This window comes from Uranotaenia lowii, chromosome 3, assembly GCF_029784155.1.
Source record: "Uranotaenia lowii strain MFRU-FL chromosome 3, ASM2978415v1, whole genome shotgun sequence".
Taxonomy (NCBI): Eukaryota; Metazoa; Arthropoda; class Insecta; order Diptera; family Culicidae; genus Uranotaenia; species Uranotaenia lowii.
This window is the reverse complement of record NC_073693.1, coordinates 292,648,748-292,665,774: the sequence shown is the minus strand read 5'-3', so window position 1 is coordinate 292,665,774 and position 17,027 is coordinate 292,648,748. Positions and strand designations below refer to the sequence as shown.

General features: G+C 33.8%; 1 protein-coding gene across 1 annotated transcript in view; it reads left to right on the top strand.

Moving 5' to 3' along the window:
* LOC129756201 (uncharacterized) overlaps positions 1-17,027 on the top strand; it is a 199,720-nt gene that overhangs the window by 150,540 nt on the left and 32,153 nt on the right. Inside the window, exons 6-7 of the mRNA XM_055753005.1 lie at positions 2,932-3,171; positions 3,265-3,449. Coding sequence (XP_055608980.1) covers positions 2,932-3,171; positions 3,265-3,449 — 425 coding nt within the window. The remainder of the gene's footprint in view (positions 1-2,931; positions 3,172-3,264; positions 3,450-17,027) is intronic.

Here is a 17,027-nt window from a genome sequence, read left to right as displayed (position 1 = left end):
ATGTATCCAAATCCGTGGTATTTAACATATGGGACTGTTATGCGGGTATATTTCATATGGGACAGCCACGAGTTGATATTTTTTTCGAAATTTCTAGAACAAAATCTCTCTTTTTATTGATTTATATTAAAGTCCTATGTTCAAAATGACGAACTGTCAGGTTAGATGAAAAATGACGAAAATTCATATGGGACTGTTATGCGAGTAGGGGCAGTATATTTGAGTACGAGAAATGTTATTTTTAATGTTTTGAGACCCCTCCCTTTTTCCAATGGGAAGAGAAGAAGGGGAGGGAGGATTTTATTACTATATTTGGAGATCACTCGAGAACTTATTATTCAAATTTAACAGAAGGTTTTGTGTAAACATTTCTCTCTATGATTATTTAAGGCAGGCATGTCAAACTCGTTTAGGTGTGCGGGCCGCATTAAAAATTTTCTACGACGTAGAGGGCCGCAGCCAAAATCCGTTAGAAAATATAACATATTAGTTTCGTGGAGATAAGATACAATGCAATGGAATATAGTTATAAGTAAACTTGGAATGAATTTTTTATTAAGGCTTTTAATGTTTAACATTCTTATATTATAACGCATTTTATCTATTGTCCTGATGCTTGACATCTTTTCTGAGATACTTGTTTATTTATATCAGGTTGAAGTTTATTTGTCTCTGACACTTTCATTATTGATGATAAATTTGTACCTATCAGATAATCTCGAACGATGAGGAGTTTTTGTAGCTTTAATTATGGAAAAAACGCTCACATAGCAAGAATTCTTGCAACAAATTTCCGTAACTCAACGTAACGTTCAGGCAAATAGCTGTTAAATTTTTGTACAGTCACTTCAATGTATTAAGCTTTCAATAAAGAATCGCACTGCAGCTCTATCAACTCTAGTTGCAAATTATCAGCAGCATTTTCAGGAGCAAACGAAAATGGAGATACAAACAACAAAAATTCTTGCTCGTATAAATTAAAGTCACGAAAAAGGCCTTTGAATGCATCTAGTAACGATTCTAGGTGAAGTACGTATTTAATTTACCAAATGATGCAGCCTCGTTTGATCTTTTCGGCTCTTGACTCGTGGAGAAGTGCACAAGGTTTTCTTTGGAAATTTGGTTGATCCATAACCGTAACTTCGCTTGAAAGTTTTTTACATCATCACAAGCAGTTATGATTTTTTTTTTCTTTTCCTTGAAGTTTTATGTTCAAATCTTGCAGGTGGCCAGCGAGATTAGCAGCAAATGCCAAATCCTGAACCCATGGTCGTCTACTTGAAAATGTTCAACAGGTTCACCTTTAATTTTTAGAAATAATATTATTTCCTCTCGTAGCAAAAAAAAACTATTTTAATATTTTGTGGCAGGAAAGCCAGCGTACTTCTGTGTAGTTGGGAACACAATCGAATTCATGTCAAATGTCTTTTAAATATGTCGAAAATTGGCGATGATTCAAGCCACGGAAACGGATAAAGTTTTGAAACTGGTTTTAGCACATGTTGGAACTTTAATTGCTTTGTGCATAATGTCTCTTGGCGAATAATACATCGAGCAAATTTGAAATTGCTAAAGGTCTCCCTTATTTTTGCGAACAGTTTTGCACCAACACCATTTTTAGCCCCAACCATAGTTGGTGCACCATCCGTTGCTCGACTAGCTAGCTTTTCCAAAGGTAAATTAGGGACTTTAGGCTAACAACCTACTGCTCTACTTCATAAAATTGTTACGGAATCCGAAAGAAATGACCGACCTGGAACTTTGGCTGCTAGATATGCTAGCCACCTCAAGCTTGAAAATCTGGGACTGAGCGAAGTCCGAAGTTTTTTGCAGTAATATTTTACATAAAAATCAGTGGTGTTTTTTTGTGACAATTTAAGACGGGGCTACGCGGGCCGCATTGAACAAGGCCGCGGGCCGCATGCAAACCCCCAGTTTGACATGCCTGATTTAAGGCTTCTTACTCCTTTCACTGGAGCGATAGCAAGGAGAGGAGAGTTCCGCAAATGGAGCCAAATTTTACAGAAAAAAGTATTGAAGTGCGAGATAAGTTCCTAACTTTTTGTTGGAAGGATGGATTCCATACAAGGTTGCCGAAAAAAATTCTGTGTTTTTGAGAAAAAAAAATCTGACTTTCTGTGATTTTACACAAAAGTTCTGTGATGGTTTTCTGTGACGCTATTTCCTCTAGTTTCATTAAAAAAAATCCTGGTGGATTGCGTTTATTTAACATTTTAGTAGGGAAAAATCAATTAACAGTACCAATCTCATCATTTTTTGCTAGTTCAAAGTAAGAAATCTAAATTTTATACTGGCATTTATACATAATAATTTTGAAAATCTCTTCAAAATTCAAAAATTCAGTGAAATTTGTGAACATTTTGAAATTCTGTGTTCTGTGACACAGATGCTGTAATAAAAATTTGCTCAAAATTCTGTGAAATTACAGATTTTTCTGTGATTTCGGCAACCTTGATTTCATACAGTGTAGAGACGGGGATGGTTGAGGGGACTCCATTTTTATTGTATAATACTAAAATGTATCAATCGGAGGAACCAAATGTGACATTTCGATATTTTCATAAGTTACTTCAAACTCTATTCATTCGCCCCTTTGGCATTTTTGGAAATTTGGAAGGGGGGTGGAGGGGGGGTGTGACAAAAGAAGAAATTGATAATTGTTCCAGCCTTATTTTATTCTTAAAACTGACTTTTCCAATTTTCGCTAAATAAGTAATACTCTGAAAAAATAAGTCGCGAAAGACTCTGAAAAATGTGAACGTTTTCTATTGTGTGAAGAATTATACTCTAAAAGATTCCTAATAAACTACATGAAAAGTCTCATTTGTTTCTCGTTTTTGTAATTTTTAATCAAATTATTCGAATTTGTCCAACCGAATTTCTAATCACTTCTTTTTTCCACTATTTTAGGAGGACCTGCTCATCCACGGCGACTCGGTATATGACATCATCGACAAGCAAGACCACGGGGCCATCCAGGCCGAACTGGGCCGAGGGGTTCCGCAGCATCAAACCAGCGCCTCCCATCATCACCATCATCATGGGCATCACAGCAACGGAACCCAGCTGGACGGGGAACACCGGATGTTCCTGTGCCGGATGAACGTCAGCCGGAACGCTCGGCGCCAGATGCGGTTCGGGGATCAGAAGGTTGGTTCTTGTTTTTTCCCCAAATGTCATTTGAATTGAAGATAATTTTTTGAACAGAATGATGAGATGTTATTTATTTTAATTTTTTCACAGGTCATTCTAGTTCAAGGGCATTACCTATCGTACCTGCCGCTGTGTAGCCGGAACGAGCCGGTATTCATAGCGACCTGTACCCCGATTGCCATGCCGGAAACGAGGGAGTGTGTCGTCCAGGGGGCGACCAATGTGTTCACAACCATCCACTCGATGGACATGAAAGTGGTTCACATCGACCGGAAGTAAGTGTCATTTTTTGCATATTTTTCCTTAGGTTGCAGAAATTAATCTCAGCTCCCGCCCAAGACGTGGTCCACCTTCAAAGTCAAACTGCGACTTAAACGTTTCCAATTCACACACTCGCTATTCTTTACTGGGGATCGAAACTTTCAAGTGGCCATTCCCCAAGCTTTCAGACTGCCTGCCGCCTTAGAAATTTGTGGTGGGAACTCAAAGCCGTAAAAAACTGTACTCATAAATTGGCACTAAAACGCCCATTCAATCTAATCTGTAGCACTTGAAAAGTGACGACATTCCCGCTAAACTGGTTTCAAGCCGAACTTCAAAATTCAATTCTCTTGCTTCTTGTTTTCGATCCAGTTCGTTTTAATCAATTCGTCATTCGTAGATCTCGGTAATGGCTCCAAGTTATGACTGTTTTGACTATTTTTAAAATGAATAGAGAGCTCTCAGCAGCTCTTCTACTTTATTTTTATGCCTTCTGTGATTATTCGACTTTTTGACGGCCAAAAATAAATGTCACTAAGAGCAAGTTCACTGGTGTTGGGAAAAAATGGTAGAAATTTTTACATTTTGAAAATTTTACCATGCAAGAATGTTTTCAAGATCTTTGGGCGTTATATTTTCTTACAGCACTGTTTCTATTTCAGCCGTATGTGATAGAAATATTGCAATTTTTGCATCACAGCATGCGAAACTACAACACGTGTTGTTAAAATCAAAATGTGCTAAAAGTGATAAATTTTCTACCACTTTTTCCCAACACCAGGGAACTTGCTCTAAATATTGATAAATATTGTCAACTGGTAACGTACAAGTTCTTTCAATAAATACTCTTTCATCATAAATTCCTACCCTCCATATGAAAACTTCATTTAAACAGTACGTTTAAAAAGTGTAGGAAAAGCCTCCACATGTCGATGTCCTCTCATGCCAGCCTTCAGAAATATTTCTGCCCCACACATGTTCCATTTTTATTGCTGACCCAAAAAATGACCCAAGGCACAATTCCAACTAAAACCCAGCAAGGATGTTGAAGGCGAGCCGAGCAAAGAATAAGTAGGAGGATGGCGTTCAAGCACTTGCGGCTCGTGTGTGTCGTATGAGCTTATTTTTTTTTCTTGCTTCATTTTTGTTTTTGGGGCATAACCTGCTGGACACACCCCCGCATTCGTATCGAGTCAACAATATGTAATGACCCAAGGAACAAAAACCCTACCGCTACACAACAATCTTACACATCTCAATAACGAAAGCGACTGAGACGGGAATCTCTCAAAATCGCGATAGCGAAAATTCAGTGGGGGCAAGTACATCCGCAGGTATTATCCGATGAAGATGTGCTAAGTTTGGCCGGTGGTTCGTTGTCTTACCTTGCCCATTCAGCAATATTGGTTTGCATTGAAATTCAATAAAGCCAACCAGCGTTAAGAGATTAAGACCATAAGTTTGGAATCGATCGGAAAGCATTATCTCCATAACTGCCCGCGGCTTCCAACTGTAGATATGTGGCTGAATGATGGTGTCTTCATTCGAACAATGTGCCAATGAAGAAAATATTGAGCAAAAATGTCTCAATCCGTCGATTTATTTGTTTGGGCGGATTTGGCTTCAGTTCACTTCTCAAAGTGTTCTAGTTTTCCGAACTAGCTTAACTCTGTGTACGTTGAACACATTTATGTGACCCATTCCAAGCACCCCTCAACTGGACAACCGATTTTTATTTTCATTATCCAAAAATAAATTGCATAGCGTTAGAAAGGTTATTTCTTGAGTGTCATTTTCCATTACAAGATTTTCAGTTACCTTTTATTAGAATTGAGTATGTTATCGTTGAAATTTAAAAATTTTAGTAAGAAATTAAATTGATTTTTGCAATTATTCTTTATTTATAACACAACTTTGTCAAAAATCTAGTTATGTCAAAAAAATTTATTGCAAAATAATGGTAGAGAAGCCATTTTTTGAGCATTATTTAGTCACTGCAAGTTTACGCTCTAGAATCGTTGATAAAGGTATCTATTTTTAAGCGTTGTGACGTCACGAAAATTCTACTGTTTTTCAATTTATGATTTACTGAAATTTCACATATTGTCGAATATTGGAAGTCTCTTCAAACTTGTTGAGTGGAATTAAATGCAATTTTTAGATTGAAAATCGGTTCAGAAGGTTGTGAGTTGCACCCTAGTAAAAAATGCGTTGTGACGGCACGAAAATTTATTCCCTTTTTTTCGAAAACGTTCGAGACTTTTTACTTCAACACTATTATAGTATTTCTTCAATACAAGTTCAACACAACAATGCGCTTTTATAAACGAATTCTAATATCAAGTTTTTAAGGAAACTAATTTATTTTTTTTTGCATTAACTCGGTTGTTTTTAAACATTTCTAGTAAAACATATAAAATTGCGCTTAAAACACTTGATTCGAGAATAAACAAACTATCAAACAAATGAAATCCTCATCGATTTTGTAAAAGAATATTTGTGAATCATAAAGCAGGAAGTTATCTGTGATTTGAATAAAAATCTTGCAAAAGATCAAGTTCTTCATATATCTCTGTTAGAATGAAAAACACCGCTTGTAGCTTCTATTAATTTCTTTCATTATGTTCAAACAAAATAAGTTCCATTAAAATGTAATGAGATAAGTCAAAATTAAAATTAAACTCAATAGATTAACTGTTTAAATAAGAAAAAAATTATAAGACATTCATGGAAAATTAATTAAATTATTCTTATAAAAAACCTGTCCTCAATTAAAATTTCCACCTCAAAGGATGTCACTAGAAAATCTAAATCGAACCCCGTGTTCACATAAAATCTCACAAAAGAGAGTTTTAACTGAATTCCAAAATAAATAAATTAAAATATGTACTAGCACAAGGTCTCATGAAAAATTTGGGCCAGATAATTCTAAGGAAAGGGGTTGCGCAACGCACCTGAAGTTTGTATGGAATTATGTTAATTTTGTTCAGCATGAACAAAAAAAAACAGGTTTTCGTCTATAATTTAGGTCTTTATCAACCAATTTTTCTTTTAATTTGAGTATTTTAAAGCTTCAATAATGACAATATTTCATCTGAAGAACGCATTTTAATTAGAGTTATCATAAAACAGCTTTAACGTTCAAAACGGGTATTTAAGCGTCGATTAACGATCATTCAAGTATTTTTGTAATTGACCCATCAGAAACACATTTTTGTAACTCATAAACCTTTTTAACACTAGAAAGACCGCACCAGTCAAAATGACTGGTTGGACACTTTGTTTGTTGAATATCTTTTGCATACTTCGCTTTAAAAATTCGCAAAAAATACGACTTTTCATGAATTTTGAATCTCTACAAAACTGTGTACTTTTTATTTCACTAGCTCTTTTAGTAAGCGAGAAAAATTTCGCCATGGACACTCGGACCGTGACCAGTCAAAATGACTGGTAAAATTCACAACCCTATAACTCAAACAAGATAAATTTTTTTCGCTTGCTTTTGGTTTCATTTGCAAGCTACATTCAAGACAAAGAGTCCTAGTTGATTTATGGTGGGCAGAAGTGTGTCATTCGTTATGAAATTATTGATTTTCGATGCGAAGTCGTGAAGATTTGAAGAAAAAGTTCTCGAATTGGCCACTGTGTGGCCCTCCATGCACTTGACTCCCAATTTTTTTGGTCTGTTTTGTTGCTCAACTATAATCGAACTTTCTGTCAAAATTTGGCGAAATTTCATCAAGATTTGTAAAAGTTATGTTAGATTTAACACATGTCCATTCGAGTAATCGAGTAGTTTTAGGTGATAAATATGTTTTATACAAAACTAGAATGAGTAAAATTATTATGAATTGAGTGCTTATTTATTCAAATTTGAAGACATAAACTATGAAACTGAACAATTTAAATGATTTTTTTATATATGATTATTTTTCATGTGTTGGTTATCCACCATGGGTGCACGGATTCACCGCAGTTTCTGCCCAAGAATGTATTCACATGCATTCTTAGATTGTTAGGTTCGACAAATTTCCAACGCAAGTTCACTTACAGGTATTCCGGCACCCGTGTATAAAGCTGGCAACTGATTGAACATTCTTATTGAACATTCCTATTATAAGAGGAAACACATCTTACCTGTCGGCAACTTATGGGGTTTGAACCCTAGAGTTTTCTTGCCGATACTGGGAATCGAACCCAGTACACCTGGCATACCTAGACTAGACTCACGCCAGTCTATCTGATAGACCACATCGGCGCTAAGATATTTCAACATAGGTGCACGGAATGGCTGTAAATTCGCCGTTGTAAATTATATAAAAATAAATAGTTTTCAACTTGTTTCAGAACCCAAAATACTTTTGAGTTAGATATGATACGTATTTGAAATGCAATATTAGTCAATCGAAAAACTTTTAAGGAAAAACAAATCAATGTGTACATTTGACAATGTTGATTCATTATTTTTATATCCACTGTTTTCCGTCGCACGACATAACTTGATGCATATAATTCCTAAAATTCACTCGATCCATGATAAACGTTTTCCAATTTCTTGGATGTTGATCAGATCTTATCAGATAAATATACGATTGCAAAAACCTGTTTTTTTAATAATAAATAAATAAATTTATTATTTCAAGATATAATTGAAATTTTTTTTCCCAGGAATGAAAAAAACAGAACTTAAAATAAAAGTCGTTATTTAAATCATTATGTCTCAACATGAAAGACATGGTTTCGACTTTGGTTTAGTTAAGATTTGTAATAATTTAAGATTTATAAAATTGCAAAAAGTCCAATATTTGATAAAAACGCGGTGAATCCGTGCACCCATAGTGAAAAACAATGTATATAATACAAATTTTCATTTGAATCTTTAAAAGTCTTTATTCTTTACCTTTAACATGCAAAAAAAATGATTTTGGATAAATAGCAGTGAATCTGTGCACCCATGGTAAATTGCTCTACTTATATAAAAAATATGCTTTAAAACCTACAATATCAGGTAAAATTTATAGGCATCGGGTTGAAAATTTTCAGGGCGATGGATGCTAGAAAATATCTACTAAAACAAAACTGAAGTGAAACCGTGCACCCATGGTCAATACCCATAGCCATCTAACATGTTTTTATTATTAGATTGATAATGTGTTTTAGTTTTTTTGATAATAATTTGACATATTCATTTTATGACATACACGCATTCGTCAACTATACCAAAATGAGGTGATTCCGGGCACCCATGGTGAAAAAATATTTCCATTTTATAAGAAAAATGTTATTGAATAAATAACAAAATAATTTCAAAAGAAAAAAGTTAAAACTATTTTGATAGAAAAAATTTCCCCTTTACCAGTCATTTTGACTGGTCACGGTCCGAATAGGTATATTCAATTTGCCGGTCTTTCTAGTGTTAACTAATCCATTGTCGAAATGGGACCTTGAGATAAATATTTTGTCAAAGCGAAAGTTTTGTGAATGACTATAATTAAAACAAATCAGCCGATAGGGACTTCAGAAATTGGTGCAAAACTTGGAATTCCCGTTCCTTCCAAACCCAATTTCTCATAATTCCATGCAAATTTTAGGCTCATTGTGCCGTCTATTTCTGTGGTCCAATCCCCAAATTTAGCACTGGACTTTGTGCTAGGCCTAGGATCTACTTTAGCTTGCAACTTATAAGTTTTCATAAGTCGGCTGATTTAGGCACTCTAGTGTCCATTAACTAACTTTTGAAAGATCGAAGGCTTTTGAAATTATCATTTATTTTTCCATTTATTTGCAATTGAAGATTAAAAAGATTCAGAAACACATTGCAACGCTTTTCGAATAAATATTTCCTAGTATTAGTTTTTTTTTTCTAAATAATATTCACATGATCGCACAAAAAACTCGAATATAATTGATGTGCGCATTGTTGCAAACCTTATCTGCTTATAAGAGTCTTTGAGAATTAATTCCCCTTATTTTCTGGGAATAAATGGATCGATTTCATCACCAAATCACATTATTTATTGAGTTTTTAAGCATTTCAAGTTAACTAAGCATTAATTTAAAGATTATAGTTTTTTTTTATTTCATGTAGCTGTTCACAAAATTTCGTGACGTCACAACGCTTTGCAAAACTCTGCTTTAAAAAAAAAAGGTGCGTTGTGACGTCACGAAACTGAATCGCTCTAAAATGAATTGAAATCAAAATTTGAAAAAATAAAAAAACAGCGATTTGTCAATTGTAAGGAAACGATACTTTCCTGAAATTTTCATAAAATTTGATCGAATATAAGAGCAGATAAATGCGGTGTTGCATATAAACTGAAAAGTGGAAAAAGAGGCTCGTTGTGACGTCACGATTCCTTTTGCTTATATTTTGTTAATTATTTGTTCTATAAAAATACTTTCGGTTTCAAATTGTAGAGAATTAAATTTTGACCGTAGAAGGTATTTTTTTTCAATGTGCGATATGACCTGTAAAACTTACATACAATATACAAAAAAAAATGCAAACGTTGTGACGTCACGCTGGAATGGGTCATGTATAGAAATTTTAAAATTAATTTATGCAGAATTACTTCTCTGGTGAACACCTCGTCTTCTTTGTTAATCAGATTGAAACTTGATATGTGATATGTTACTTGATGTTTATTTCATACTGACCATGGCCTCTAAAAATGTCATTTATGGTATGAAACATTTAATCAAAGTCAAATATGCATTTCTCATTCGCTCCAAGTAATTCGTTTTGAATCTTTTCATCTGTATCAGAGCCTCCAAAATTGAGTTTTTTTTCACACAAAAGTAGAATTATTGCGTCCTCTTCAAAGTTACGTGGTTTTAACCCTAATCCGCTCTTGAGTGTCAATCAAGGTTGCCGAAATCAAAGAAAAATCTTTAATTTCACAGAATTTTAAGCAAATTTTCATCACAGAATCTGTGTCACAGAACACAGAATTTTGAAATTTTCACAGATTTCACAGAATTCTTAAAGTTTTGAATAGATTTCCGAAATTATAATTTTTTGGCTAGAATCAAATTTAGATTTCTTATTTTGAATTAGGAAAATATTATAAGATTGGTAATGGTAATTGATTTTGCCCTACTAAAATGTGTAAAAGACCCAATTTATCATTGATTTTCTATAAAATTCAAGGAAATAGCATCACAGAAATCCATCACAGAATTTTTGGGTAAAATCACAGAACCAGAATTATTTTTCTCAAAAACACAGAATTTTTTTCGGCATCCTTGTTGTCAATATGGCACTATTGGAAGTGCAAGTGCGAGAAAATCTGAGATTTGCAAATTGATAAAAAGTTGGAAAAACAGCTTCTTGTGAAAATTCGTCAAAAATTCAGTGATTGTATTTTGAAAATCTAAAAACGCAAAAATGTGTCAAATTACGTAATTTTTTTCAATCCTCTCCTCATCAAAATTTATCTGGTATGACTAAGGTTGCCAGAATTTTGCTCAGCACGTATCCAGGCCCGGAAGAAGTGAGCAATTTTATATAAAAACCTGGCAAAATCCGGGAATTTGATTTCAAAAGTGACGGCCATAAATCCGGACAATATCCGTGCAAATTTTCTCGAAATCCAGAAATTACTCAAAAAAAATCAAGAAAAAAATAGAAAAAAATTTGTTTCATCAAAACTCATCGACAGATTTTGAAGCGCTCTTTAGGCTGCCAAAAAACCTTTCATGATTATCTTTAGGAAACTTACAAAAAATCGTTTTAGAGGCGTTTGTTTTTTTTTGTTTGATTTGCCAAAAAAAGTTAATAAATCCGGGCAGAATGCGGACATTTTTCAATGAAATCTGGGCAACCGGCATGGGCTGGACTGTTCTCAAATTTTGTATTAAAAATATCAGAAAACCCGGATAAAACCGGACAATCTGTCAATCTTAGGTATGACATTTGACGATTCCTTGATTGAAAAGTACGGGTTTTACGCCACTTTTTTACATTTTTAGTGGTTATGAGCTTGAAAAATTTAAAAAAATATACACTTATGACCAGCGTTTAGTTTACAGCTTCAGTGAATTTTTTTTAGCATTCCGTAACTGATTTACAGTCTTTTTTCCGAAGCATGTTTTAAGGATTCTTTTCTAAGACTTTGAATAACGGAAAACTTAAGTGATGCAGGTGAAAAAAAAAATTTGAGGCACATCACGAGGTTTCCAAAGCTATGAATTTTGATAAAATCGGTTGAGAAACAAGAGAGTTACATTGGTTTTCGTCAGGAGTGTCAAATTGACACTGCAGGGATTGTAACGGATAAAAATTTCAGGAACAGATGAGGGTTAAAAACCCATGTTTACATCTCTTATTCATCTAACATTTATAAGTAGATACAGTTTCATGTGAAGTTCCTGATAGATTTGTTTTTAATGAAGTGTAAAAAACATATTTTATCAAATATAAATATGTTTAAGAATTGGTTATTTTCAAATCAACTTATAAAATGACTACCGATTATCTTGCATTTGTCACACAAAATGGGGTGAAAATGAATGTTATTTTACCAAGTTTTGACGTTCAAGTAAGTGCATAGACATCGATTTGCCATATTTTAAATGAAATTTCATTAAACATTATAATTTCTTGAATATTTCTCTTTTTTCCACACTTTTTATCTTCAAAAAATTTGTCTTTGAACCATTACAAATTCCGGGTTTCGACCAATCTGACTCGAGTGTTTTTAAAGAAGAACAAATCATACATTAAAATGTGAATCTTTTGAAGTTCATATGTAAGACTCAAAACAACAAAATATATAGCCGTTGTTGAATTTTCTGAGTTTCAGTTAAGGCTGGAACAAATATCAAATTCGTCTTACGTCTCTCCCCTCCCCCTTCGATATTTCCGAAAAACCTGAAGGGGGAAATAAATAAAGTCTAAAGAATGTCATGGAAAGTTCGATGAATTATAAGAATAATCAAACAATTCCAAGCGCAAAAAACAAATCACGGAACATGAAATCACTTTCGTATTCGTGATTTTATCAAATTTTTGATCTAAAATCATAGTACATGGATAATAACAGGTAGGCCATTGCGCTTAACCTCACTTGAAAGCTCCGTGTATGTACACAGCATGCTTGCATACTAACAAAAATAGTTATGAAAATTTGCCGGTTTTATATAGAATGGTAATGAAAATTGTTAATTTCTCCATCGATAGCCATTAGATTTTCTTGAAAATGGCTTCATATTTAAGATTGATTCTTGAGGCTCATCGGAAACTTTTTTTGCGTTGGATTTTCGAGTCTGAACCATAAATAATGAACATTCAAAAGAACTTTTCATCGCCGTCCCTCTTTGTTGAAAGCAAGCAATGTAATATTTTCTTCTATCTATGTTGAAAATTTGATAAATGCTCTAATGAAGTTCATATTTCTGTGATGAAAAGTCAACTTGCTAGAATTTTCATTCAAATCGCACAGGAAAAAGGTTGCACAAGACAAAAACATCACCAAATTATGATTTTATATTGACAAAAAGCCCTTTTCATATTACTTTTAGCCGTGTCAAAAAGCCAAATATTGTTTGTTGTATTAAAATGCTTCATTGCATATTTTTCTCATAATTTTAATGCTTGTCAATTTTAAGAAAAATGTGATTTTCTGATAAATTTCATACATTTTCCAGTTTTCTCCATAACTATTTTTCGGGGCCTCTTACCAATACGTTTAAAGAGAACGGAATAGCCTACCTTGTATATTTCAAAGTACTATGATCTAAAATAACCTTTTTTTCTGGTCAATGTGGATCGTGTTCGATTTTATTGCATACAAGGTTTTGTACAATTTATTCCAATTTATTGTTTTTTTTGATTATATTTGTTTATCTCCTCACGTGATGTATCAACTCCAAGTGACAAAAGAAGGATTTGAAATTTGTTCTGGCCTAACTTATTATTGTTCATTTGTATCACAGTTTCGTCTCAAGCTTGGAGTAATGAAACTTAACTGGCTTATAAACTGCTGATGGCGTTCAACGTGTCTAGTTGAACCCCGGCCAAATTGTACTAAGACATGTCAACAGTATTCTATAAAATCAAACTATTTTTTAGATATTTTCATTGATAAAGATTAAAAGATACCAAGATACAGTTGCGCCCAGCAAATAGCTCAAATCGTTAACAATATTAATTCGAATCGCAATTCTTTCCAAATAAGTAAACGATCGTAAACATCGTTACTTAAAGTCGGTATTAGGGGAAAGGTTTCCAAAATGGGCCTATCGGGTTAAATGACCCTACGGCCGTTTGACGAAATGGCTGACAAGACAACAAATTTAATCAATGCGTTTTGAGGGTAATTCGCTATGAACTTAAGGCAAGAAAGAATTTTATGAATAAACCAACTCAAAAAAATTTAAAAAATCATACAATGTTTCGATACCTTTTGACGTAATATTTTGACTTTTAAAAATTATACGTAAAGAATCTCATAACGAAAAGTTGGGCGGTTTTTGTTTGTTATTCAAATGAACCTTAGAAGTAAAACAATTTCAGGCTTTTATGATGATTTCATAATGATTGGAAAGTGGAATAAGAGAGTGTTTTTGTATGCCTCCATTGTGTTTGTAAAATGCCGCTATCCTAAAATAACAGGTTAAATAGAAAAAGTACATAATTTTTATCATTAAAACTTCTAATTTAAACTCTAATTAACATCTGGGGAGACAATTGAAGATCTCAAAAAAGATTTGATTAAGTTTTTCTTATGGATGAATTATCCCCATAGTATGGCAACCCTAACATTTGTTTTATTCCATAAAATTATAAAAGCAACAGTTTTTTTTATAAAACTTCAGCTTTGTCGTTTTAAATTTATCGGTTTCTAGCATTTCCAAACAAAATTATATGGAAATATTGGCAAAAAACTAGAAATTTTGCCTAAAACATAAATAAGCGCATTTAGCCCGCATGGTTTGAGGTTCGGCACTTTTGACAACAGTTATAATAAAATCGATTCCTCAAAAACTGAAGAAGATTTCAACATAAAAATTACTCCAATGTATAGAAAACAGATGACTGCTCATGGGTACATAGTTTTTGTACACAAATTCGATGAAATCTAGAGTTTGTTTTGATTAGGTCGTATATAAACAAAACTGAGTTATTTGCTGCAAACGATTGATAAACATGTATTTTACGTTAGGTAAAAATATGGTTTCATTTGATCAATGAATAAATTTCAGAACATGCAATGTGGCTCATACGCCCTAATCAAAATAAACTCTAGAAATATTTGATTAAATCAGTATCCTGCTTAATAGGCGCATATAGCCCGCTTCTCCCCTAATTGGATATGATAAAAAGTTCGCCATGTTTGCAAATTTGTTCTCCCGCATATTCAAGTGAGAAAACAACCTTGTTGTTCTCTCTGCGATAAGCAGTGCAACCAGATTGCTAAACATCAGATGGTTCATGTATGTATGTATGTATGTATGAGAACCCACCAGTGGCTGATAGGTCTTTCGACCCGTGTCGGTACGGGAAGTCTCGATCGCACATTCAAATATTGTTCATGCTTAACTCATCAACAATATTTGCAGCACTACCCAGGGGTCCGTTACCACTGGCTTGGGACAGGTTTGACTCATCTTACTCCCTTCAAACTGTTCGAAACAAATAAAGAATCCTGAAAAGGTACCTAAGTAACCTACTCATGATTCCAAATTTGCCGAGATACTCCGGCTGGCTTGAACCCACAATCCATTGTATATCAGTCGTCCGATCGTTTGATGTCCTGTCCAATCCCCCCACTAAACCCCATAATAGAGTTAAGCTATTTAAATATATAGTCAAAAACAAAAAATGCATATTTTTACTCATGTTTTACATCTTACCTTGTTACCATTCGCAAATCGCGATGCGGAATCAAATATTCAAAAAAATATTTATATAATTCCTCTTTAAAAGATACAAAATCTGTTCATTTAGATAAAAAAAATACCACAACTTGCAATTGAAATGTATAGATAACATTTAAATGATGAAAACAATTATCACCAATGCATACACGAGAATATTTAAGGCATCGTAGTAATCTTCACGCAAATGATTTCAAAAATAAGCAGAAGTAAGAATTTTCAAATTAAAATTTGAGACATTTATCAATAACTATTATTATTTATTTAATTTGTCAATAAAGATAACTAAAATTTGAACTAGAAGTTCCAAACGGTACGGGAAATTAAATGTCCATGCTAAATATCTTCTCAAAGCAATTAATGTGCATCCTATAACTTTTTGAATATATCGATTTCCCCTTTTAAGAATGAACTAAAAAGTAAAGGATACTTAGCTTCGGCTTTCTTCATTTTTACAATTTTGACTAAGAGGACTGTGCAGACTCGTCCGCAGTCTGGAATGGACATTTGTGGGCCGCTGGGCTACACCCGGCCTTGGAACAACACTACACCCCACTAGGCTTGCTGACTCGCACCAGGACGTTCCGGGAAGAACAGCATCGGTATTCAAGGGCCTAACAGGTTGATCCAGCTTCGCAATAAATGAAAACTGTTCGTCCAATTATTGAAAACATATTTTTCCAGCCACGATTTTAACACACGCGGAAAAAAATTCTGCTAAACATCAGATGGTTCATTTGGAAAAATTACCCAATGAATAAATATTGTATGTATGAAACGTAAAACAAAGTTTTTTGCGAAGTATAGCAACAAAAATGATTGCAGCGCAAAAACTTCCAACTTTGACAGAATGCCATGAAACTTTCACAGAAGCAAGTTAAACTTATAAACTCTTTATTTTATGAGTTTCAAACCTTTTGCAGGTACTTGGAACAGCAATTCAGCTGTTCTATTAAAAGTAGGGAAAAATTTACATTGCCTCACAAAATAAGCTATAATTTTGTCAAATTTTACATTTTAAACTTAAAAAATGGTAATTGTGTAAAAAAAACATTTTTGTATGTGGTCAAATTTTGTCAAAATCACGAACAAAAGTTGAAAAGGATTGAATATGAGTTTTCTTCGTGATAACAGGCGATTTCTTTATTTTTTAAGACTCAAAACTTCGTCGGAACAATTTTCGGCCTCAAAAATTTCTCCATGCCGATTTTCACGTCAATCTGTTCAGTAGTTTCCGAGTCTATGACTAGTAAAGCCTTTAGAACCTGGATAAGCGAGAACTGGTTAAGCAGAAACCTCATTTACACGTTCGTCGCCATGTTTGCAAATTCGTCACCCATATTCGGGTGACGTAAAGAGACTAAAGTAAACATAAAGAAGCACAGAAAAATACATAGGTACATATGTAGAAACTCTGCGCTCAGATCTGCCAGATGCAAACACCACTGTCACTTTCGTTCTATAATCTGTAGCGTAACATTAATAAGGGTGAAACTGCCAAATAACAACAGATCGAGTATTTGGTTTTTCTGGAAGTACGTGGTTATGCTTTTCTTTAGGAATTTTCGGATCAGCAACGGCAAATGTCTGGATATACACACAAACTTTTCGAGGCCGGATTTTTGCAAAATTATGCTTAAATCTGACTAGCTAGAAGTTCAGCAATCAATTTAGCATATTTTTTACTTAAATTTTAGCAAACAACGGAAAAT